At 37.7% G+C, this 26,240-nt stretch overlaps 1 protein-coding gene across 6 annotated transcripts in view; it reads right to left on the bottom strand.

Annotated features, from left to right (window-relative positions):
• The window catches only part of LRRC72 (leucine rich repeat containing 72), a 36,973-nt gene extending 11,132 nt beyond the window's left edge, over positions 1 to 25,841 (bottom strand). For 2 of the 6 annotated variants that reach the window (XM_066991786.1, XM_066991787.1), the window contains exons 1-3: positions 6,495 to 7,435; positions 3,150 to 3,219; positions 753 to 834 (exon numbers count right to left, since the gene is read on the bottom strand). In XM_066991786.1, coding sequence (XP_066847887.1) covers positions 753 to 834; positions 3,150 to 3,219; positions 6,495 to 6,616 — 274 coding nt within the window. In that variant the 5' untranslated portion in view covers positions 6,617 to 7,435. Of the gene's footprint in view, positions 1 to 752; positions 835 to 3,149; positions 3,220 to 6,494; positions 7,436 to 7,878; positions 8,073 to 13,612; positions 13,710 to 25,350; positions 25,572 to 25,610 lie in introns of those variants that run through there. The other 4 variants (XM_013183499.3, XM_013183500.3, XM_048068403.2 and 1 more) reach the window with 4 other exon arrangements.
• Between the last annotated feature and the right edge of the window lie 399 nt (positions 25,842 to 26,240).

Below are 26,240 nucleotides of genomic sequence, written 5' to 3'. Positions count from 1 at the left end.
ATCGACATCATTTATCATCTGAACAGTTTATAGGGACTGAGAAGAGTAAAATATTAGCATTTAAAACATCTAAAATACACAGATTTATTAATGTGTTTTGGGCTTTTCATTCAGAAATACACTGGTCTGAAATAGATACTTTAATCTACAAGAGCAAGCAAAATTTAAATGGATGTATAAGATAAAGATTGAATTCTGCAATAAAATGGTTTTGCAGTAACTTTGCAAAATGCTTCTGATCATAAATATAACTGCATCATAAAGAAACTGCAAAACCTTAACAATTACATTAGAAGTCGGACAACTTATTAATTTATTGCTTTTTAATTTTCATGCTAAGTCCGTTAGCACTGCAGTTTTCCATCACGTAAACATAAATGGCTCCCAGAAGGTTCTATCAGCTTATGCAGTGCCTGGTCAGCAAGAGGACTACAAATCACCAGATGTAAAAAGAACTTTGCATATCCATCTTGAATATAAAATATGGTCATGCTAGATCAAAAATATTTTACAGTTGCCTGACATTAAAGTGAATGATATTTCATTCCCTTAGACCAGCATAAACTTGATATTGGCTATCAGTTTACTGCCACTCAAGTACATTGGAAGAAAATAATAACGTTTACTCATACATGGGAGCTTTCAACCATTAAGTTAACTGGCTGTAGTCCACTGTTACAAATTTGAATGCCAATACATAGAACCGAAAGCATAGGTTTCTGTCCAATAATCTTACAAGGGAAGATTTGTACCTGATATATCTGTGATCTCATTGTCGTTGAGATATAGTTCAGTCAAACAGTAGTTTTTCTTCAAGAAAGTTAAATCTTGGATCTGAAATTAGAGTTAGGAAAACTGCTATACATCATTCTGATATTAACTTTGGAGAAGTATAAACATGGCTTATTTTAAAACCCGTTTACGATAAGAAATTTTTAATAATCAGTCTTGACTTGACTGCAAGGGAAAGTATATGCAATGGAGTAGCAAGCTGACCATTGTAACAGCTGAGAACTTGGAGCACTACTAATGGTACTCTAGTTTTTTGGGCATTGTTTTGAAAGACAAGAACAAGAAATAGAATTCTATTCCTGACACTATTTTAATTTCTGTAATGCAAAGTGATTCGTTAGTACAGGAATTATTTCAGTCCTTGAATTGTGCCACTGACTTTACAACAAATGTGCTTTGCTGTGTGTATCAACATTATCTGAAGTTGGAAGGAGGGCAGTAAGACAGAGGTTCTCACATTCCTAAAGCTCTCTTGGAATCCTCTAAGAAAAAATACTTTGAAGTTAAAAGACACTTAAGATACTTTAAGGTTCAGAAAAACCTGGTTGGGTGAAGACAGTAGTAATCTGAAACTAAAATCACATTCTTCACAATGATTATTGTACCTTGTATAGTGTAGGGCCTACACATACCTATCGTATATAGCGGCATTTCTCTATCTTTGAGAAGTTTGTTTTAAGATCATCTTAAGTTTACTTTTTGTGATAAAATTATTGTAATGTGTTCTTAAAGGAAAGAAAAAAGTGTTTAGCTCTTCCAACTTCAGAAAAATACGTTTCCCCTATTAGCTGAAGTCAGCTACTAAGAACAGCCACTTAGTGGCTTCTCCACACAGTTTATACAGAAAATGATTTTTTTTCCACAAGTTACGTAGAATATTGGATGAATGATTTTTGTTACTGCATAAGTAGGAAAGTAGGATCTATGCAAAAATCAGATTTATTTATCTTTTACTGATCAACCAGTTCAGCTCTGCTTAGTCATCAGGCCATTTCTCCTTATTCTTTACTGCCCTTTAGAAGTAAAAGGGAAAGCCTTGTACCTGTGGGTTTAGTTCAACCTTTTCACATATCCGTATTTTTGCTTTTTTTGAAAACAGTTGGATAACCACAGGTCTTTCAACCAAGTCTACATAACATGCTATATAATTGATGTTAGCCTGGGGCAGCAGATATACATACACTCCTAAATTACATGGAATGCTTTTTTTTTTCTTTTTTTTTCCTGCTGCTCACAGAGCTGTTTATTTACCTGAGCGAGCACTTCTGGTGTTTTAAGAACTTGCACCCTTTGTAAAAATCATGTAAACTACTGTAAAATAAGAAATTTAAAAGCGGGTTCCAGCCTGTTTTTTCTTTTTGTTGTTGTGTTTGTTTGTTTGTTTTTGTTTGTTTGTTTGTTTAAGTACCAGTGGCTAATGGGGAAGGTTGGATTGGATATGTATTTGGAGATTTCTAAAACAGATAATTCTAGACTTGGCTGAAAAATGTAGTGTCTGGAGATTTTTACAGAGCATTATCTTAGAACTCATACAGGATATAGTAAGCGCTATGATCTAGATATGTACAGATGGAGAAAGTATGGCTCATGGTTTGTATAACTGTCTTAGGACCATATAACAATTTACAGTGGTTCATTGTCAAACTCTAGTCATTTGCCTGGAAAAGTCTCTTAATTCAAACATGTTTAGATGACATTACAGCCTGCATAATGACAGAAGATATTGCATCCATCCTAGCATGGCAGTGCTACTCGTGTGCAGACGGGAGCAAACTTGAAAGGGTTTTATGTCACTTGTGTGCGTGACAGCAGAAAGGAGTCTCACCTCAGCTGCCAGCCTGCAATGAAACAACTAGGCATGTCTGGAAGGGCACAATGAAGGACCTATGCATTTCCTGCAGTCCACACCTTTCCTGAAGAACTAGGAAAATTGTAAGTTTCTGTAAGCATACTTTAAAGTCAATCTGTTCCAAAAGCTGCCCACTCTGGTGGTCAGAGTACACTGGCTATGAGCTACACTGGAAAATGCTCTCCTAGGCCTCACGTATCAGTATGGCATCAGGCAATTTTTCCAATAACTTAGTTCTAAGTGTACTTAATCTGTCTTTTTATTGCTAAAACATTAGTACAAAAACTCAGCTCCTTAATTTCACAGAATTTATAAATGAGATCTGTAAAAAAAGTAAACAAAATCAGCTTGTACTCTAATGTAAAACAGTTGTTTCTTCAAAACTGTCATATATAAATCAGTTAAATTTGCTAGAAACTACAGTCATATTTTATGTTAGAAAAATCGTGATGCAATAAACAGGGAGTGTTAATGCATTGTTCTGCTTTTTAAAGGTATACCTTATTACCTTATTGTTGTTAATCCACAAATACCTCAACCTATGAAAGCGTGATAGACTTGGAATGCTTCTTAGTCCTCTGGTGGAAAAGAAAACAAATTTGTTAATATTCATGGTGCTTACTGACTTAAAAAACAGATAATTTTTTTAATAAAAAATAGACACACAGAACAAAAGGGAGAGACAATATATGCATTATAAACACCTGAAAGCATAACAAAGCAGCAGGCAGTAAAGAAATTGGAACAAACTCAGTTATAAATTATTTTTCCATAACAGCATTTATTTTCCAGGGAGCATGAGTCTCATCTACTTTGGAGCTTGTTAAAATTCTGCTCAAAACACAGGAGAATTTTTGCATCCTAGAGGGCAAAACGTAAAAAGAGAGCTGTTTTCAGTACAACGCAGATTCTCCAGCCACAGTGCCAGAGATGCAAGAAAGACACTTAGCACATCACTGTACTTTTCTTATTTTTCGTATTAATGCACACTGTGAAATCTTTTATCTTTTTTCACCCCTTTCCTCTCCTGTCCTCATACAAACTTTCGTATTTACTCATACTCATTACCAGTTTTGTTTTACATGAAACTGTACATTCACTGAAGCTGGTACTCTCCGCTTGTAGGGGGTTTTGTTTAATTGTATGTAGCACGTTGAAGCTGAGCTTGCTAGTGTACTATAAGTAATAAATTACCTACTAACCAGAGAATATGGGTGAGCTGCTGAGTAATTTCACTAATTGTTGCTGGGTTTTGTTGTTTTAAATAAATATTCTTGATTTCCTCTCAAATAATTATAGATGACATTTACAATTTTAATTGACATAATAAAACTTTCTGTGTTGATTTGAATATCTTGCAGCACCAGGGCCAGTGTTTCAGAAAGAATTAATAGCATTGGTAAGAATTAACCTTACATTATCAGCCTAACTCAATCTGCTCATGTTCCAGCTATGAAGCCTAGTCTCTTTTCCCATGTTTTTTTTTTTCCAGCAAACCCACCAGATACAAAGGAGAATTGGACACTTTTTCTGATCTTGTTCTTGAAAAAAAAAAGTCAAGAGCGAACCCCACAAAGTCCATGTGCTGTAATTTTATTCTCCTGTATTTCTGAAAATCAGATTACCCCATGCTGCTCCTGTATTTATGTGTTTATTTTATTGTCACAAGTAAATACATTATTGCAAGTACTAAAGATAATCACTTGAATGCTGACAGGACATACAGAGCTCTTACAGAACTATTTTCTATTTTCTTCTGTATAGCTTTACCTGTACACCCCTGAACTACTTTTCAGATAGCAAAGCCCAAATCTCCTCATATTCTTTGTCATTGCCATTCTACACTTAGTTTACAGGTTTACATTTTCATAGGCTTTACTCCCTCTCTTTTAACAGTCTCATGTCTACTATATCCAAGCCTTGATCTGTGTTTCTTTTTCTTTTTTTTTTTTTTTTTCCTGGTATTAAGGCATTTAATTTGCCCCAAGTAGAGTTTAATTCCTCCAAAGGAGCCTGTCCCGCTCTGTATGCCTTCCAGACTTTGCATGTCTCTTACAAACTGATACTTTTTGGCCTCCAGCCCTCTACTCCTACCTACTGCTAAGTTAATCAGTTTTCCTAGGATGACAGCTTTCAGTGTTGAAAAGTAAATTTTTTCATGTCCCTTTAATAGCAGTAGTTTAAAAACATAATTTTGTCCCCTCTAATTTGATTGACTTTCATTATTATTTTTTCATTTTCTTCTTACTTTAGCCAACAGAAATATATGTCAAATCAACAGTTAAGGAGGCATGATCTGACACTGAGATTGGCTGAGGTTCAAGGTTTATATAAATTGGTATAGAATAAAAGGAAATAGGTTCTCCAATCATCAAAGAAGCCAGCTTGCATCATCTTTCTCAAAATGGTTTAATGGGAAGACAGATCACTTCTGTATCTGCCATCTGGTAATTTCTTTTTATTCATTTTTTTATTCCACACACAAAAAAGTATTTCAAAGCCAGTCAGGGCATATATTTAAGTATTTAATATCAGAAAATGTGCTTCTTAAGATTGTATATATATACAGTCTTAATATTTTACACATATGCATTAGAATATTTTTATCATATTGTTTAAATAATATATAGATGCATCTTGTAACTTTCTATTTAAATTTGTTCCTTACTTGGATTTTCTGTGTTTTATTCTTTCTAAAATAAAGTTAATAAAGCTTATAATAATTTAACAGTAACTATATTCTTCATATTTTCTTTTCACAGAGCATCAAATTCTTTCTTGGTGTAAATCGGGAGATGCGCTAAGGAATTTAGACATACCAGTGGACACATGGAGACTCTCAAGAGCACCTAATTTCCACTAAAATCACTGAAATCCTGTAATACATTTTTTTTTTCATTCATAAAACCTAGAGACTTTTAAAACGTTGTCCCTGAATTATTGAACTACATTAGTTCTTTACATATGATATCAACAGTACAAACACTAGACACAGTTGTGAGGCTGCAGACAGGTATGTAACAGTTGGAATTGTGCCCTGGCCAGAAATTCAAAGTATGCTTTTCAAAAACTTTGAAGTATGTCCTGTCATGTATCCATCTCTCTACAGTAGCCTCTCAGCATGTTCATCCTACAGCATATCACTCTATCAAACTAGATCACCCACAGGTTCATGAAAGCTTTGCCTTCCTTCACTTTGCATGGTTTATTCTCCTCACCTGCCCTATCTCTTAAGCTGCTTCATAAAGCTCACAGAGGAGATCACTTCTCTGATCAGTGCTGTCAGCTCCAAACAAGTGTTCTCGTGCTCACTTTGTGTTGCCCTGCCCTCCCTTCAATTCTTAATGGTAGCAATGCAGGTAATTTCAAAGGTGCTACCAATGAGTTTTGCTATTGCAACAACAGATTTCTTCAGGGAGGTCAGAAATTTGGCAGTTCTCAGACTGGGCAGGTCCCGTGTTTTTGCTTTTGCTTTCTTGATAGTCTTTCACCCAGCCTTACAAGCCAGTTAGAACAGGTAGAGATCAGCCCATTAAGCTTCACGTCTCTGTACCCTGTGGTAGAAGTTCACGCAAAACTATGAACTTACCGACCCTCAAGCAATTCTGGGTTGCTAGAGGACTGTGTGTCTAGGGCTGAGGCATTTAACTACTTCATCAGGAGTGCAGTTCTGCAGTCTACATCCATATATATCTCCACCATTTCTTCTTGCACAACATGTATAGACTAGGTATAAATACGATTTACCGAGAATTCACATATAAATGATGTTCAGAGATGGAAAGAGTTATGAAAAGTTACCACTTACCATGTGATTCATTTTTAGTAAAAGCCGAAGAAACATGTTACTTACTGTCCAGCCAGATACAATACTAAGACATCGATATTCCGCTTAAAGCCACAGATCTTCAGCTGTTTTTCTACTGCCTGACAGTACACAGTACATTTGTCAGCAAAAGATACTGCATAATTCATTACATTATAACATATACATATTCAGTGTCTAAATTAATACACATGCCAAAATTAATGTATGAATCACAGCACCTTGCAAACTATAGCATAGTCTAAGACAGATAAAGAGATATCAAATTGGCAGTTCCTATTTTAAATTGATAAAAAATACATCAACAGTTATGTTACTCCAGTTTTCTATAGAGACCCACAGCTCACAGATATATGAAAACAGATTGGCTGGAGAACGGGCTTCTCAGCTCATGTCAGGCAAATCAGTACAGGTGATCAGCATGAAAACGGCTTACCTTGCAATAAATTTGCAAATTTATTTTACACACATGACTTTTTAAAATTATCTGGGGGGGTTGGAACTAGGTGATCTTTAAGGTCCCTTCCAACCTGAGCCATTATATGATTCTATGCATCCAGAAAACTCTGCATGTATATTTAATTTTGAAGAATGTAGAGACAAATATCATTTTCAGAATATAGTGCTTATGTGCCATAATTTGTAAAAGCAATCCTAGTAACATGAGTATTATGGATCTCAATTTCTAGCAGCTGATAAAAAACAGAACGTCTCATCAGTAAAACAGTAATGGCTTTAGTAAATGCCCCATGCCCTTTAAGATCACTCTTGCTTACAACATGAAACTGCAAATACAAAACTTTGCAAGCTTGGAAGTATTGATGGGTATGCTTAGAGCAGCCTGTATAAGGCACGCAATGAGTTTGTGAAACATGCCCTGGGGTCATTGGGCCGACATAAGGTAACTTTGGGCACACTTGGAAATGGGCTGGAGCTGTGGGGCTTTCCCAGTGGGGCAAGCACAGAGCTAGTGGGGCCCATAGGGCGCTCCAGCCATTTACTCAGCACAGCTGGTGGCTGGACAGTGGCCACTTGTCCAGGAACTTGATACAGCTCCCAGATGCCAGGTGGGGGAAAATCCCGGCCAAATGGCCCACAAAATCCCCAGACGGAAAAAGAAAAGCTGTCGGGAGAACAGCAGCTGTACGACATCCCCACAGAGTAACGCCTGTCCCTGAGGATTTGCAGCTGGGGCCAGCTGCCAGGCACTGACAGGCACGCAGCCGGGAACCGCGCACCTACTTCAGACCAGAAACCCCAGGTGCTGCCTTCAACCCCCCGCGCACGGAGAAAAAAAGGGCAGCGCCCCGCGACTGCCATTCCTCCGGGCCCGGCACTTGCCATTTCCCCACCTCCTCCCCGCGCCGACCTCCCCGTCAGGCGGCCCCGCTGAGGGCGGCTAGGGGCTCACCTGCCCGCCGGCGGCCGCCGCCATTTTAGAGCGGCGCTCGTTCCTAGGCGGCCGGGGCGCGGCGGGGCCGGGCGGCCGCGGGGCTGTGAGGCCTGGGGGGCCCTGCTGGAGGCCTCGGGGCCGCGAAGGCTGAGGGGGATCGCGGAGTGCTGCTCTGCCTCCGGGAGATCTCCTCCAGGAGATTTCCTGGGCAGTATTCTCTTATAATCCTGGAAAAAACGGGCTCTTTTCCTAACTACATTCCTATTTATTTTAAGTGCAGACCCTACATACATATATGTATGTCACCAGGAAAACATTTGTGAGCTTACAACTAATACGCACCGTATGTGTTACCCGTTTGCAACTTTCAAATCACCTTCGTGTCTAAGAAAATGCATTCCATATCCACTCCCATGCCCGCTGCTGCTAAAATGCATTTGATTGAGCTGGATTGTAACGTAACACAAAATGTTTATGACATCCACATGTGCAAGCAACTGTTGCCATGTTATTTTTAAAACCATTTTACTACATAGCACAGGCTGAAGAATAGAAAAAGTCCTTTCCAGGGTGTGTGCATGCACTTATGTGAATGTAGGACAATAGAAAATGTTTGATGGATCTACAAGAAAAATAAGTCTGAAAACTTGGAGCTTTATTTAGAATTTAATTTACAGAGTACTCAAGTTAGCAGAAATAGCCATTGTAAATTATGTGCAACTGATATACAAAGAGCAAGAGTTGTGTGTGCGAGTATATGAATAAGCTGTCCCTCATGGAATTAATTATGTGCATGCCTTTGCTTGTTCAGACCACTGAAACTAAATGTAGTGTGTATGATGGAGGAATGGAACTGCAGTACAAGTATTATGTTGCAAATATCTCATTTTCATAGCAAAATTGTGTGGGTGGCTTCCATTTCAGCTAGTTAGCTTTAAACAAGTAGAAACCTCAAATAAGAAAGCCTAGGCATCTTAAAAGTATAAAACTGACAACAGAAGTGTCTTTAATCACTTATTTTAGCTTCTAAAAATACCTCTAGGGTATTAAAAACATAAAAAGAGGAAATGTACTTGAGAAGAAGATCGCAGAAGGTACGCAGATCCGTATTTTTTATTTTATGTTGGAATACTGCATTTTCAATAAACAAGATGAAGGTGCCACTTTAGAATTTCGGAAGGTGAGATGGTTATTAAAGAAAAAGCATTCATAATAAAATCATATTATCAAGTAGTTGGGTCTGAATTTGCTTGTCATATCATGTTTACATGTATGAAGAGAAAGGGAGCCTCTAGAAGGTATTTTGTTTCATTCCATTAGACGTTTGACACACATTGGCTGAGGTGCTGAGGTTTGTTTTGATTTGTTTTGTTGAGATACATCTCTCTGTTAATAATTAATCTATATCTATTGATTTAGTCTAAGTGCCTAAATATATAAAACTAATATGCCTAAATGTATAAAATTGTTTAAAATTAAAGTTAACTTTTTTTTTTTTTTTTAAACTTCTCTTTCTGCAAGTTGACTCCTAAAATCCCCACTAAGGTTAAAGGAAGCTGGGTGGAAAATGAGTATTTCTGTATTCAAACTGCACTATCAGCATACTTTATGTTGCATGTGTGTTGTCCTTTTCCAAAACACATGACGTCTAACATATTTAAACATATTCCTGGATTGCTGTGCATAAATGAATTCTTGCCCTTCAGGATATTCAGAGTAATGACTTAATTACTGTATACATTTTTCCAAAAAGTCCTCATTATATTTCTGTGCTGAAAATGCTATATTTGCTTATATTACGGGTGCACAGTTGTAACAAGACAATGTGATCTTAAATATGTGATAACAGGATATGAAAATAGGGGAAGCACACATCTTATGTTTTTTCTGGCAAAGGTTGTAGGCCAGCTCGGGAGATTTTCCATTGTGTAAACCACCAGAATCACAGGTATCTGGAAGAGTTCATGTGATCCACAGTGTTACACCGTTTATTCCCTGAGGTATTTCAGAAGCATTCTTGGGTGTTTGAGTATGTACACTCTTCATCCCCACACCATGGGTAAGGGGGATTATCATTGCATCTCTTTAGAGACCTCATTACAGAAAAATATATTTGCTTTGGATAATAAAGTTCAGGTTAAACCTGGTTTAAAACAAAACCCGTCTCTTTCCACATTGCTGAACCCCTGTATATGGGCTTGGGTGTCCCCTAATCCAGTCCCCCACATTATCTATTGTATCTTGGGAAAATGTGGTGGGGAGAGTTTTATTACAACTTATTAACCGTGTTAAATGATAAAAGGCGTTCGTCCCACGAGCTGGGGAGGAAAAAGAGTTCTTCACAGAGCTGCTCAGCCAGTTTCCAAGCCTACTTCCTTCCTACAGATGCAAACGAGAGCAAGAATTACTTGGAGATCTGTCCCTCCTCTTGAGACAGGCTCCCAAGGCTGCTGAGCTGCTGACAGCGCTGCCGATCAGCTGATAGCCTGGCTCTGGAGTACAGAGAGGGGAGGAGAGGTCTGTACTCAAATTTCAGCCCCAGCTGCAAGTAGATGCTTCTGATTTCCAGTTGAAACCATTGACTGGCTGTGTATGCACCAGTAATTTCAGTGGGCTTGGGGATGGTCTTGCTGTAACAAAACACAGCCACTTAGCCTAATTAGCCTGCATGACTTACTCTTTTTTGGCCTTATGCTACCTCCCTGGGACACTTACAGTCCAGTGAAAAGTGTTAATATGAACAGCAAAAAATGACAGCCTCTTGTACCAGACACTCATCCTTATTGTCTCTTCTAGAAATAAAATAACAGTCTCTCATTCATGTTGTCATTATGTATTTACTATCATTTCTGTCTCCCATATCCTAAACATTCTTCTTCAGGGTATGATATGCACAGCATAGATGTAAGTTTTTGTCAAGCTTAAGTGTTACCTAAAATCTAGCCAATTACTGTTTTGTGGTGATAGACATTACTTGGATTAAAGAAAGAGTCCTTATGTCTCTGCTTGAGCTTAATTATTCCTCCAAAGTTATGCTGCCATCCTTTTTTCCCCCCCTAAATAATTTGTTTTAATATGCTGTAGTCACTAGAATGGCCTTGTCATATATTTCAGATTTAATTCTTCATGAGGTTAGTCTAGCAAGTGACACTCAACACAATTATTAGGTGATGGGCTAGGTCATTCAACCGTTCGACCATTTTTTATTTAGTTTTTGACTTCCCAGTCAAAATCTAGTACAGTAGGTTTTGAAAGTGTACTGAAAAATTGAGAGCACAATGGATCTTTGTAATTTAAGCTATTATTCAATAGCTGTGAAAGATGCAAAATGCTAAAAACAGTGTAATAAATGATATTTTTAGTTGCCAAAGTTTAAAATCTTCAAAATTCTTTTTTTTTTTTTTTTCTGTCTACGATATTATTGGAATGATGTTCTGTATTTTTGAGGGCTTATTTTCAATTTCTGTATAATTTCTCAAAGTTACTATTGTCAAGGTCTCCATTTCTATCCATTTTATAATAGTAAGATTTTTTACACAATGTTCCAAATATTTTAAATAAAATTTACTTTCATTTTCATACAGATAATTTAAATGACTTGCATGTTAGTCTCAGCTTTGTAGTCTTATTGACCTCTGATTTAATGTTGTGTTTCAATGCATCTCCCTGACGAGGCCTACATTTTTACAACATATTTATCATAAAAATAAAATATTTAACAATGAAAAATAAAATAGTAAGATTGCACTCACTACTTTTTAAAAGAGATCAATAAAATAAACTTCATATAATACTGTGCTTTCACAATTATTTCCTTTGCTATGTTCTGCAATCAAATCCTTATTATCAAAGGTACTGTCCTGCACGGGATTTTCACAAAAGGTATTTTTAAAAACTGCATCTGCATTTTATAGAATCAGCTAATTTATGTTGGAAGGCATCTTTGGAGTTCATCTTGTCCAACTCCCCAGCCAAAGCAAATCCTACTACAGAATTATTTTCAATCCCACATTTGTACGGTTCTGCATATTTACAGAACATCCACCAAAAAATAAGAAAATTTTCTGCTATTTAGTAACTGGGACAAATTTTAAATTGCCTGTGTTACGCCAATGCTACACAGAAATTAGTACAATTCACATGCTTTTGCGGTTGTAAATAAATTTGACTCGGAAAGCTGTGAAGTAGATGCAATATATTGTGGATAAATGCATATTTCCTTTTTTTCTTCATGCTACCGGAAATATTTTATCAGTGTTTATCAGGTGAAACCTAGAAGCCTGAGGAAAGATCACTAGGATATCCCACCTGCATTCCAGCTATTGCTCCAGAAGAGCGCAGGTCTGCTGTAGGTCCAGTAGCTGCAAGCCCTGTGCAGATGTTTCAAATACTCCACACTATCTAAACTGCTCAGGCATTTGTGTGATTTGAATCACTTCTCTTGCTCACACTATTAATCTTGCTGATAGTACTGACGACACATCTCAGTGACACTAACAAGTTCAGGAGAAGAATTGTGGGAGGACATTTATTTTTCAATAATCATTACAAACTTGACCCTGTATTTAAAAAGTTCAGGCTATTTTCAGTTTGAAACTAGTGATTAATTTGAATGGTTAAAGCAGTGCCTGTGAAACAAGAAATCCGAATTCTTTATTTTTTTTTTTTCTGGTATTATGTGTAATATAAATTGATACATCTTGCACATTGGTAAGCGTATGGCAAAGTAGTCCCAGTAGACTGCATGGTATGGATGAACTAGCTCATTCAAAGCCAGCTTTAATCTGACTTGACATCTGAATACTACCCCGGAGAATAAAGACCACCACCACAAGTGTGACAGGTCTGATGGAGAAATGTTTGAACAGATATAGTGGCTCAGTATTACTTCTCACCATGTATCACTCATTTCAACATACTCACTTTTAACTTCGTTCTCTGAAAATTTTGCACGTGGAGCTTCCAAGTCTGATCTACAGTCAGAAGTAAAACTCTTGTCTGCTGCAGTTCTTTTATGGATGTGTAAATAACATTATGTCAAACAATCCTATTCCTCTAGTCTCAGAAGTCTGCATTCTAATATTTCAAAACTTTGTATATACACCCCCACAATGGTTTGTATCTATCCTAACATTTAAAAACAAATCTCTGTTGCTGTGATCACATATGCTTTCCAGAACATGATAGTTAGATTTTTTGGTCCTCTATAATGTACATGCCTGTAATGCTTAAGGCTTCTTGGGAAGATAATCCAACAGAGAAGTAATTATAAAAGTATTGCTGTTAGTCATGTAAGTAAAAATTTCTATACTCACTATGTGAAATCATGTTACTTACTAACATGGTTGGTATTTGTCTTAAAACATATGCATTTTAAAAACTTTTAATACTACTTCCTAACAAAACTGACCACCTCATCCTTTTAAATAAAAACTGTTTCTTAAAGGATGATATCTTCAGAGCTCTCTAGATGTAGAAGTCAATAGTGTTCTTACTGATGTCAAATAGCAGTTTGCCTATTGATTTAGAGAAATCTTTGTTACTGGAGATCATTTTTCTTGTTTCATTACCTACAAATATTGAAACATCCCCTAACTTCTCATTTTCAAATAAAATCCTAATCATGATGGCTGTAAAAGTAATTTTCAGATATAAAATTCAGGTATTCTGTCTTAGTTTGGCAATCAGACTATTTACATGGTGCAAGACTGTGCCTTGCAGAGATACACCAAAGCAGCTCTAAATGAATTACCTTGGGTATTACAAGCTCTGTAACCATTGGTGGCCCCTAAATGCTTCCTGAGGAACAACAAGGATTCAGGAAACCTGATCAGACAACATAGGCATTCCTGTAAAATAATAAGAGTAATTTTAAAAGTGTAATAACTTAATTGTGCAATTAATGCTGTGGAGATATAACATGGAAAATGCATGGTCTGTAGTGAATTCATATTGTAATATATGAAATATCTGCAAACGAAACTATGCTGATATTAAATAAAACTGAAGTCTGAAGAAGAGTTTGAGCATATACATATAAAAACTTGAAATGTACATTGACTCAGGGGCGAAGGAGTGCAGTCACAATACCAGAACTCTTAAAATTATTATCTTAATCATATATGAAGACTTAATTTGTATAAATTATGTTTATTGGCTACCTGGCACATTTCTTTGTGCCTTCTGCCCTGGGAAAAACCCTGACTCATCTGTCTCACGTTTTGGGATCCTATAACTTCTGTTTAGTTTGCCAAATCTATTCTAACCCAAGCTGTGAAAATGAATTACTGATACACTACGTTATTATTTTTATATTCTATTTTATTCTATTCTCTATTCTTATTCTCTGACAATTACCACATACTCAGAACTGTAGCTAAGCTAAAGGCACTAGAGTAGCTAAGGCTACTAAAAGAGGATCAAATGACATCTCACCACTGTAGTGCATATCAGAAGTAATGAATGTATTAATTCTCAGTTGTCTCTTGAATCCGTGTACATGGAAAAGGCCACCATTACAATACTGTCCTGCATAGAAAGGACTGGAAGAGACTTTCTAAATCAAGTCCACTATTTTCCTCTTTCACGACTGTTTCTATTTTTAATTTCTTGTCTTCATGCTTGAGAAAAAGGGAGCAGGTAGTGTTGAATGATGAAGTATTCAAGAAGGTGCTTGAAGAACACCTTCGTAAACTGAGACATTTTCACAGACTATATAGCTGTGATTTACTTTAGAGGGTTTTCTACAGCTGGTAGGCATGGTGATTTAACTTATGTAGGAATGGCTTAATAAATTCAAATTAAAGATTTCTTATGATCGTGATGCCATTTCTCATATTATTATCTTGCACTGATATGTAGGGGCATTGTATGTAGAGACAATGTATATAGAGAGGCATTGTATGTAGAGGCATGACATGTATAGTGATATCTACTGGAATTATGTGGGCCCAAGACTAACACGGATATGTGTTCAAGTTCATAAAACTGTTTGAGGGCGAAAAATACTGGAGAATATGTTTGTAAAAGCTGTAGGGAACTCTAACAAGTAACAGTCATTGTAGCAAAGCACAATTTGAATCCAATGTGGATGCTTTGGACTGTTAAGCACAGAGGAAATTCTAACACCACATGAAGTATAAAGAGCTTTATGTAACTGCTTGGACATATAGGCACACTAGTATGCTTGAGAAATTGTCTCTCAGTCTGAGTTTGTGATTTGTCATCTCAGAGAGCTTTTCTTCTACCTTCTTACAGTTTGGTATATAAACACTATTTTCATCCATAATGCATCTTTGTCCTCTTCTAAATATATTTGATAATTGTTCCAACACCACAGTAAGCTAACTTCTGGTGAGTTCTAGGGGGTTTTATTAGCAAAAAGTAGCACTTCATGACTGGACAATTTCTAAGCACCAGCTGAAGTATTTGCAATCCATTTACCGTATTTATATTTCCCCAGGCTCCCACTAGTTTGATTCCTTCTTAGACAAATGTTTCCAGTAGCTGCAGGTGTTAGGGCTACCTGATTGTTTGCCTTGAGGAAACAGAAGATTTGATGTTAGTTAAAGGTTATTGATAGAAGGAAGCTCCCTCTTTTGTGTGTCTGATTATTGATGAGAAGGAAAAGCTTTTTATTAAAAGCTGTATATCAGATGTGATGAAAAAAAACGCCACACATACATACAAAGGACTGGCTTTTGTTATTTTATCTCATTCAAGGTGATAAGAAGATTTTCACCTAGAAAATACTACTTAAATATATTGTTTTGTTAAAACTAAAACTTTTTGGGGAAGTTCTAGTGATCTGAGAAACTTACATCACTTCAGAATGGAAAGGATAATTGTAAGATCTGAACTTTTTGATAAAAAATACTACTTTGAAACAAACCATTTAACACAAATATTTTAAAGGTTATGTTCAACAAGGATGTATTTCAGAATTTTGAAGGACTTTCGTGAAATGGAGTGGATGTTTTCTAGTTATTTATGTCTTCACCATCAGTAATAACTAAAGTCTGATCCTGCTTGTCATAATTCTGTTTTCCAAGGCCTCTAGCATTTTGTCAGACAGTTCAGAATACAGTTTGGGTTTATTTACCTTCTAATTATTGTATCTCAAAATTCTCTTTCCTGGTTACAACAAAAATCATAGATTAAATTTAAAGTAGAATGCTGTAAAAATTAGCATTGGTTCAGTTTAACTGGGTAATTTTATATATGTACATAAACCCTGGTTAAACTAGTCTGCATAATCAAGAAGAAAGGAATGTATCTAGAAGGATACTCAATTTAATCAATTTTTCCATTTTTTCATCTAAGCAAAGAATATATATTCCATAAAATTCATGTCAAACTATCTGTTCCTATATTTACAAAATTTTGGTTCTCAATCTGATGCATTTTTACTTTCAAGATTCTGGGGAAGTAACAAACATCCATTCTTTGAAAATCCTCTGGTCCATGTTACTTCCTAGTTCATTCTATATATCAAGGAATTTAGTTTTTGCACTATGTTCCAGACTCCTCTATTTGAACTGTGAATATACCTAAGGGTATACCAAGAACCCAGCTCTCCTGACACAGCTGGTGAGCGAGCCAACTAGGGACGGTAACCCACTCGACCTTTTGTTTGTAAATACAGAAGGACTTGTGGGTGACGTGAAGGTTGGAGGCCATCTTGAGCACACTGATCATGAATTAATAGAGTTTTTGATTATTGGAACAGTAAGGAGGGAGGTTAGAAGAACTGCCACCCTGGACTTCCAGAGGGCAGACTTCGGCCTGTTAGACTGGTTGGAGGAGTCCCTTGGGAGGCAGTTCTGAAGGGCAAAGGAGTCCAGGAAGGCTGGGTGCTCTTCAAGAAGGAAATCCTAAAGGCTCAGGAGCAGGCCATCCCCACATGCTGAAAGATAAGCTGGTGTGGAAGAAGACTGGCCTGGCTGAACAGAGCGCTGTAGCTAGAACTCAGGAAGAAAAAGAGGGTTTGTGACCTTAGGAAGAAGGGGGCAGGCCACTCAGGAGGACTACTAAGATGTCATGAGGCTGTGCAGGGGCAAAATTAGAAGAGCCAAAGCCCAACTTGAGCTCAATCTGGTTATTACTCTTAAAGACAATATTTTTATTTTTATTTTTTTTATAAGTACATAAATAAGAAAAAGAGGACTAAAGAGAATCTCCACCCTTTATTGGATGTAGGGGGAAACAGTGACAAGAGATGAGGAAAAGGCTGAGGTACTTAATGCCTTCTTTGCCTCAGTCTTTAGCAGCAAGACCAGTTGTCCTCCAGGTACTCAGGCCCCTGAGCTGGTAGATAGGGACAGGGAGCAGAAGGAAGCCCTCATAATCCACAAGGAAATGGTTAGTGACCTGCTAAACCACTTAGATGTATGCAAGTCTATGGGGCCAGATATTATCCACCCGAGGGTACTGAGGGAGCTGGCTCAAGTGCTTGCCAAGACACTTTTCATCATTTATCATCAGACCTGGCTATCAGCAGAGGTCCCAGTTGACTGGCAACTAGCAAATGTGATGGCCATCCAAAGGAAGGACCGCAAGGAGGATCCAGGAAACCACAGGCCTGTCAGTCTGACCTTGGCGCCAGGGAAGTGCATGGAGTAGATTATCCTGAGTGCCATCACGTAGCACCTACAGGGCAACCAGGTGATCAGGCCCAGTCAGCATGGGTTTATCAAAGGCAGGTCCTGCTTGACAAACCTGATCTCCTATGACAAGGCGTCGCGCTTAGTGGATGAGGGAAGGGCTGTGGATGTGGTCTCTCTAGAATTCAGTAAAGCTTTTGACCCAGTAAGGCTTCCCACAGCATTCTTCTGAAGAAGCTGGCTGTTCAAGGCCTGTATGGGCATACGCTTCACTGGGCAAAAAACTGTCTGGGTGGCCGGGCCCAAAGAGTCGTGGTGAATGGAGTTAAACCCAGCTGGAGGCAGGTCAGTAGTGGTGTCCCTCAGGGCTTAGTACTGGGGCCAGTTCTCTTCCATATCTTTACCAATGATCTGGACAAGGGGATTGAGCACACCCTCAGTAAGTTTGCAGATGACACCAAGTTGGGTGTGGGTGTTGATCTGCTCAAGTGTAGGAGGGCTCTGCAGAGGGATCTGGATAGGCTGGACCGATGGGCTGAGGCCAATTGTATGAGGTTCAACAAGGCTGAGTACTGGGTTTTGTACTTGGGGCACAACAACCTCACGCAATGCTACAGGCTGGTGAAGAGTGGCTGGAAAGCTGCCTGGCACAAAGGGACCTGGGGGTGTTGGTCCATAGCTGGCTGAATATGAGCCAGCAGCGTGCTCGGGTGGCCAAGAAGGCCAACAGCATCCTGGCTTGTGTCAGAAATAGTGTGGCTAGCAGGACTAGAGAAGTGATTGTCTCCCTGTACTTTGCTCTGGTGAGACCAAACCTCAAATACTGTGTTCAGTTTTGGGCCCCTCGCTGCAAGGACATTGAGGTGCCAGAGCCAGACCTTACCACTCTCTACAACTACCCCAACAGAGGTCGTAGTGGGATGGAGGTTGATCTCTCCTCCCAAGCAAGAAGTGATAGGACAAGGGGAAATGGCCTTAAGTTGTGCCAGGGGAGGTTTAGGTTGGATATTAGGAGAAATTTCTTTACTGAAAGGGTTGTGCAGCATTGGAACAGGCTGTCCATAGAAGTGGTTGAGTCACCATCCATGGAGGTCTTCAAGAAACGTGTAGATTTAGAACTTATCAGGATGGCTTGCTTAGTGGTGGACTTTGGTACTAGGTTAAAGGTTGGACTAGATGATCTTAGAGGTCTTTTCCAACCTGAATGGTCCTATGATTCAACGGACTGTATTAATTCTTTAGCCTCAGTTACTGACATCCCCAGGCTAATACATTTGGGATAAAATTAGGGATCTCTAAGAAAATTCTCCACTATTGCAGTTTACCCTTGGTTCTTTGGGTCATATGCAGTTCCAGCAAATTTTTAAAAATTAATGTTTAGCAATCTAATTGCCTGAGAAAGCTGATTTAACTCTAGACCTATGGATAGCTTTTAAATCTATTTCTTGGTTTCAGCTTGAAAGACAACAAAAAAAATGTACAGTTTCTGAAACTACACTTAATATACATAAATGCCTTAATTACAATATTCTGTATGGTCAGGAATACAATATTGCCCAGTCTGCACTGGGGTAGTTGTCTACAAATTTCCCTGTGTCTGACAGTGCATTGCTCAGAATTTACTGGGGGTGAATCTTCATCTGCAAGGTGTTTATACAGAACCAGCTTATCCTTCAGAATGTTCTAAAACATGTTTTATTTGAACAGTAACAACTACTAGATCTTGTGTTTTAAAATGCTAATGTGAGGTCACTAGTAGGCAATGCTGTAACTCCAGAATGGATGGGCTTGTAGTTAAATACTATTTTCTCCCAAAAAATCACTACTAAAAACAAAACAAACAAACAAGAAAACAATGAAACCACACAAACAAGCTAAACTGCTATTCATTGCAAATGGTTTTCTGGTTTTCCTTTGTTTTTTACTCCATTATTGTGCAAACCACATAAAGAGTTTTGGCATAGTATGCGAGGACAAAGAATTAAATAGCACACACTGCACCATTTTCTCTGATCTTCCACGCTGCCCAAAAGAAATAGCTGCAACAAAGGTAGGAAGCAGTTCTGCAGAATTCTCACAGATCTTCAGAAATAACTCAAATGGCTATTTGGAGCTGGTACCAGAGAGATTCCCCAGTGAATGTCAGAAATTTTGATGCCATTTTGTGTCACAAGAATAGTGGAGGAATGGTAGACAAGAAGGAAGAAAAAATTAAGATGTAGAATCACAGAGATGTAAAGGTAAGAAAAATAATTAGAAATAAATGCCCCCATCTTAACAATCCCATTATGAAATTTAACTGCGTGAAAATGAGAGGGAAGCAATGCTGTGCTTCAGTGGCACCTTCACCCAGGAAAGATTCACTCCTTTTTAGATTCATAGAATCATAAAGCGGTTTGGGTTGGAAGGGCCCTTAAGGATCATCCAGTACCAACCCCCATCTGTGGTCTGGGACACTTTGTGCTAGATCAGGTTGCTCAAAGCCCCATCCAGCCTGACCTTGAACACTTACAGGGATGGGACATCCACCGCTTCTCTGCCCACAGCTTCCAGTAGTGCCTCACCACCCTCATAGTAAAGAATTTCCTCCTTATGTTTAATCTATATCTCCCCATTTTTAGCTTAAAGCCATTACCCTTGCCCTATCCCTACACCCCCTGACAACGAGTCCCTCCCCACCTTTCCTGCAGGCCCCCTTTAGGTACTGGAAGGCCGCTGTAAGGTCTCCCCAGAGCCTTCTCTTCTCCAGGCTGAACAACCCCAGCTCTCTCAGCCTGTCTTCGTAGGAGAGGTGCTCCAGCCCCTTGATCATCTTTGTGGCCCTCCTCTGGACTTGTTCTAATACTTCCATGTACTTCTTGTGCTGAGGGCCCCAGATCTAGCACTCACAAGTAAAAGACCTTGGGCTAGATTTGAAAGGGAGACATATGAGTCTAAATGGGAGACATGAGTCTGAGACTAAAACTCAGTAATGCTATACCCGATTCCTGGAAACCACTCTCATTTAGAGAAATTCAGAATTTCAAGTGAGTCTGTCATACACAAAGCTTTGGAAAAGTTAGGTATCTAGGAGGTGATTAACTAAAATCAGTTTGCAGGGCATGGTGTAAACTAAGATAGTCAACAGAAAACGCAGTCTGCAGCTGTGACTTCTGTGGGAGTTAGGTGCCCAAACCATCCCAGTGCCTATAAGGAATGAAGGAGAGAATATTTGGAGGTAATACTTGGGCAGGAGCACTGTACTCAGTGGGACTTTTTCTGTCCCGGACACAGCATCAGCACAATGTACCAGTCACATCAATCTTTTTGTCTGCATCTTCTCCTGAGAAGGTCTTCTGTGTCCCAAATCCAATGTGCAGAGGGCTCCAGATAACTCCCCTACCAGATTTGCTGCAAGAATTTCAATTTAAGCCTTGTGTGAGCATAATGTAACTGCAGTGTACTGTACTATAATCTACTGCAATGGTGAGGCTATTCCACTTAACTTTTTTTTTTTTCCCGGTTTTGTTGACAACAAAACTATTCCCTTGAAAGAGAATTGTGTGTGGCTGGTGGTACTTTTGCCTTGGCCTGGGATAGCCTCTTTGCCTTTCATGCAGGTAAAAGCTTGTTACACAGTTCCCTTAAAGAAAGATCAACCGTTTTAGGAGAGTAAGTCTCAAAACTGTTCTGGGATATCTAGATACATTGCAGTTGTTTGTTTGTTTGTTTGTTTTGTTGTTGGTGGTGTGTTTTTATTTTTATTTTTTATTTTTGGTAATCCCAGCAACCAAAATTAATCTCATTACTTCGTTTGAAAAGATAGTTTCATCAATAGATACTGAAGTTTTATATAAATGAAATTATTTTTATCCCTGTTTTATAAAAGCACAGAATTCTAAAAGCACAGAATGGCAGTGACAGAAATAAAATTTAGATCTACTGGCTCTCAAATCTATGCCCAAATAACAAATCTCCTTGCAATTAGAAATAAATAATAATAATAATAATAAAAAGTTGATGTAAAGATATATTAATAATCTGCTTTTAGAAACTTTTAAAAAACTTAACGGCACTCAGTGAAATTTGAGAAGAATTTTTTGAAGAAAATTTTCAGTGCCTGAAAAACGGTCTGTTAAAAGTGATCCTACATTCTTGCTTGACTGGGACACTCACAGAATATATCAACTGTTTCCATGTTCCATAAGAAATTTTAAAAGGCCTTTTTATTCCAAATTTTGGTTCACTGGTTTTCAGAGAGAGAACATACTCTCCCTCAGCTTGTTCTTTGTCAAAGTGAATCTGGTCATTCTTCTTGAAAGATGTCTCTAGGTTTAATACTACCTTTTGAGACAATTTCTAAATGGGAACAGTTCTGTATTTTCTCAGCCTCATAAACTAAAAAGGCATTTTTCTTTATTTCCTTTATATCTCATTTTGAGAGGGCAGATAGCTTGCTATAAGAAAATACAAGAAAGTCTTGAAGTTGAATTGAATCCAAGTCCATACTGTAAGAATATATTTTCATATTTATATGACAAAGACACAACTTAGACAAATAAGCAATTTTAATTGAAAAATGCTGACAAGATCCTAACTATTTGGCCTGTGCAATCTGTTTTTGATTTTGGACATAAAAGGGTCTTAATTTTATAGAAAAGACATGATGTGACTGTATTATTCAAAGTTCTCAATTGTCAATATAAATATTATGATCTTGTTCAACAGTGAGGGGATTGTATTCGTTTTGGCAATACTCAAAATGCAATCAACCATAGATTATGAGTGCCTTTAGACACTGTGCAATGATGCATAAAACCAATCAATTATCCTTTTTGGCTAGGTTGATCTGGCACTGAGACTGGAAACCTGTTCTATTGTGAATTGTATGCACCTCAAAAATACATACAAACTATTTTGTTGTTTCTGTTTGCTTAATTAATATACATGACATTCCTAGTTATGCTGGGCATGGGAATCTTTATCACCCAATTTTCACATGTCCTACTTCTATGAAATTTATCTAGGAATGAAATAAACCCAGTTTATTTATCACTCCTTAGAACCTTGTTGTATGTATCCGCTTGTCTCAGCCTCATGTGGTACTACACCAAGTGAATGTGTGCAGCACAGAGCTCACAACTGTACAGCATACCATGAGATTTTTGCAGTGTTTTGAAGTCCACATGAAAGTAAAGGACTAAATGTGTTTGTGGTCAGATTCCCTGAAGAATTACTTGAATTATTTTGTCAGTATAGGTCAGTTTGGATCTTTGCCACTGCTGCTATTTGTAATCCTCATCAGAAAAAAAGACAACTGTGCCAAACTCTGCATCCTGTCAATCTGCTTATATGAAATTCAGCAGCATCAAGAAATTTTTTCTATGTTATAGAGTGGCCTCCCACAGAGGAACAAAGGAGTCAGAGAAAGATATCATATTCTTTGAGCTTCCTACACATCACTCTGCTTTATATGAAAGGGTCAAAATCCCTCTCTTCTTAGCTAAATTAGCAGGTTCATTTAATTCTTGATTCCAATCAGCAATCCAGTTCATCATTACATTAAAAATGGCACATGCCATTTTATCACAACAGTAGGTCTTAGAAGTTTTCTCCACATTCCTTAGTATGTGTTGCATTTAGAGGATGCTCCCTTCAGTCATACTATTACTATCCTGACAGTCTAGTCATTGTTATTCAGGAGGACTTCTTGATGCTTATCTGCAAGTTGTTCGAACTTGTCAAGAAGATCACATAGCGATGACCTTGAAATCAGAATGAATGAGGCCTTTGTGTTCTATAAATCAAAAACAGTCAACACAATGCTTGCATTTTTCTCCTGGGAGAAAAGAAGTTAGCTACCTGTGGCCGTAAGCTTCTGCACTAGTAGATAATATTTGTAATTAATGCAGAACTAAACCCTTAACATATGAGGTGGAAAAAACGTGCCTCAAATGAAGGAAAATTTTCAAAACTAGTGTTCAGCAGAAGTTGTTAGAGTGGGAGAAATACTGAGTGTCAGAGAAGGTAGTGAATATATATGATTCAAAGTCTTTGAGGAAAACTTTAAAGACATTCCAGAAGAGCCTAACATAATTAAAAGTTCTGTAGATAGATACATGCATTAAAGGAATAACCAAGTAGCACATTAGAGAAAAGTGCAAGTATTATTGAAACACAGCAAAATATATTTATGCTTAGCTTGTTATAGCAAAAAATATGGTACTTCTCAAAATTTTAAATTTGGAATTAATGAATAGCATTACATATAAAATAGTAGCTGGAAATTAGAAAGGAAAAAATCAAACTATATTCCCCAGGTATGAATTCTTGTGAACCCTTAGGAATAAGAACGAAAATTATCACCTTGATAATATGGAAACCTTCAGTATTCTTTTCAGCAGTATAACAGTTTGATCCCAGAATATGCTGAGAAACTCGCAAAAAAAAAAAAATGTCTTGGCATTCTGCATAACAACATAAAGCTCTATGGGCAACTGAAATGAATTAGGGACTGAGCAGCTACCTTCTGAGGAGAAACTGAAAAAGCTGGGACTCCAGCAGTGAAAGGAGAAGGCTGGGGAGAAAAGTGATGAAAATAGTGGTTAAAGCAGAACCACTAGTTCACTGCATCCCATAATACGAGAAGTTGTTGAAAATAATAGGACAGCAGCTTAAAACATATCAAACGAAGCATTTCTTTAAACACAAGGTAGTGGGCTTCTGGAATTTATTGTCACATGAGACTGTAGAAGCAAACACTGACAGCAGGTTCAAAAAGGGATTAGACAAATAAGGGATATCTCCATAGGGTAGGGATGTGTTTCTCATGTCCATAATACAATAATGGTGTGTCAAGTGAAAGAGGAATGGACCTCTGAAAATGATGGGGCTCTTTACTCACCATGGATAGACTCTCCTATTGCCACTGCTGAAGGCCAAAAACTGAGCTGGAGGGACCTTTGTTTTGACCTAGTCAGGCCTTTCTTACGTTCTTAATGTGAAACTAAGAGCTCTGTTTAAATGCAAGCGTCAATCTGATAGGCATTACTAATCCTAAAAGTGACTATAAAGCTTGAATAGTTAAATTTGTTCTTAATAAATCAGTGTCGCTTATCTTGACCTCATAAATGTCTAAACTGGGTATTCCTAGTAAAAACAATTCCAGTAAATGATGTCCTCTCTTTACAGGAATGTTGCTGCTTTCTGAATTTTAAGAATTTATGTTTATCTTAAATATATGGCTTGTTTATTTTAAGATTCTATATCGTATCACACAAAGTGAAAGTACTACGTGGTTGTATGCATTTACAAATTTACAGCCAGCCTTAACCTATAAACTATCATACATGTATTACAGATCATTAGAACTATAGTTGGTGCCAATAATATTTCCCATCAATAACACTCTGCTTTATTTTTACATTTATGATGTAGAAAGGTCCAGGCTATAAAATTTGTGGGTTATTTGGCATAAAAAAGAGCTGATCGTGTGAGGTTTTGCTGAGGATGAACTTACAAAAGAGCAGTAGATTTTCAGCACATCAGCTATAATTATACACAGATGCAATTCTTTCTCCCTCTATTATTTTAACTTTTAGAAAAGACACCCTATCTTTTTGTTTGGTTGCTTCAAGAGAAATATAAAAGTAGCAGACAAAATATGTTTTTCAAGCACATGTGTAACATGACTATCAGTAATCTTGTCTTCCAAATACTAAAGAAATTGAGTAAAATAACCCTGCTTCTAGAGAAATCCCTCAAAACATTCATCCTGCCACACCAAGAGAAAACAAAACAAAACAAAACAAAAAAGACAAATGTTCTAAAATGAATTGTTCTGGTCTCTGTTTGACTAAAGAGAAAAGGTTTGGTTCAGGACTTTTTACTCAATGACTAAATCACATACCTTTGAGCCATGTAATGAATCTTCAAGTGCAGAGAAGCCTGCCTGATCTCTGTTTCCATTTTGAAGTTCACTTTGTGATGGACTGGTTTCCAGTAAGATTCACAAAGCCCACCTAGGCTGTGCTCTGCAGCGAGGTCCAAGCGAGTCACATGAAGTCTACATTCATAAGTAGTGCAGGCTAATAAGAAAGGATTTGAAGTGTTTGTGTTGAGAGCTCAACATCCACAACACATATATCAGGCAAGTTTAGTATTTCTAACCTGGTCCTGTAGATGGAGAGCGTTAGGTGTGCTTTTGGAGCGTATCTTCTGGTTTAATCTCACCCAAAAAGAATCTCATCCCTGTGCTTTGAGACTGCTTTATGATGTGAATGAAAGCATGGTAAGTTCCACAGAAGCACATGCTAAAATGCTAATGCTGAAATGCACCCATGGGAATCATCAACATTCAACATGAGTTAGAATTCAGTACTTTCGGCACAAAGGTCTTACATGGTCTGCGTTACTTTCTAAAGAGTAAGTAGGTCATGTTGGGGAGGGATTTGCATCTGAATAGTTCTTTAACCTTCCCTTATTACAAGACTGGTTAAGGCTAGGGAAACTGTTGGGTATCTGAGCAAATATGAACTTCAAGGAACAAAAAAAAACTTGTTTGCAAATATAAATATTTGCTTTAACTACAGTTATCCACCAGATGGTGTCCCACAACATACCGTTCAGGAACTGCCTGAAAGAATGAGGAATGGTTCTACATCTATATTTCACAGTTACCAACACTGGAGTTTTGAAACTCATAAATATTTTTCAATACTTGAACATTCAAGGGCAAATATAAAATCTTATCAAAATGCCATATCTGGAAAAATCATGGTGAAAGGTGCTTTTTATTGG

The sequence above is a fragment of the Anser cygnoides genome, chromosome 2 (genome assembly GCF_040182565.1).
Source record: "Anser cygnoides isolate HZ-2024a breed goose chromosome 2, Taihu_goose_T2T_genome, whole genome shotgun sequence".
NCBI classification, from domain to species: Eukaryota; Metazoa; Chordata; class Aves; order Anseriformes; family Anatidae; genus Anser; species Anser cygnoides.
The sequence above is the reverse complement of the archived record's forward strand: the minus strand, read 5'-3'. Positions and strand labels throughout refer to the sequence as shown.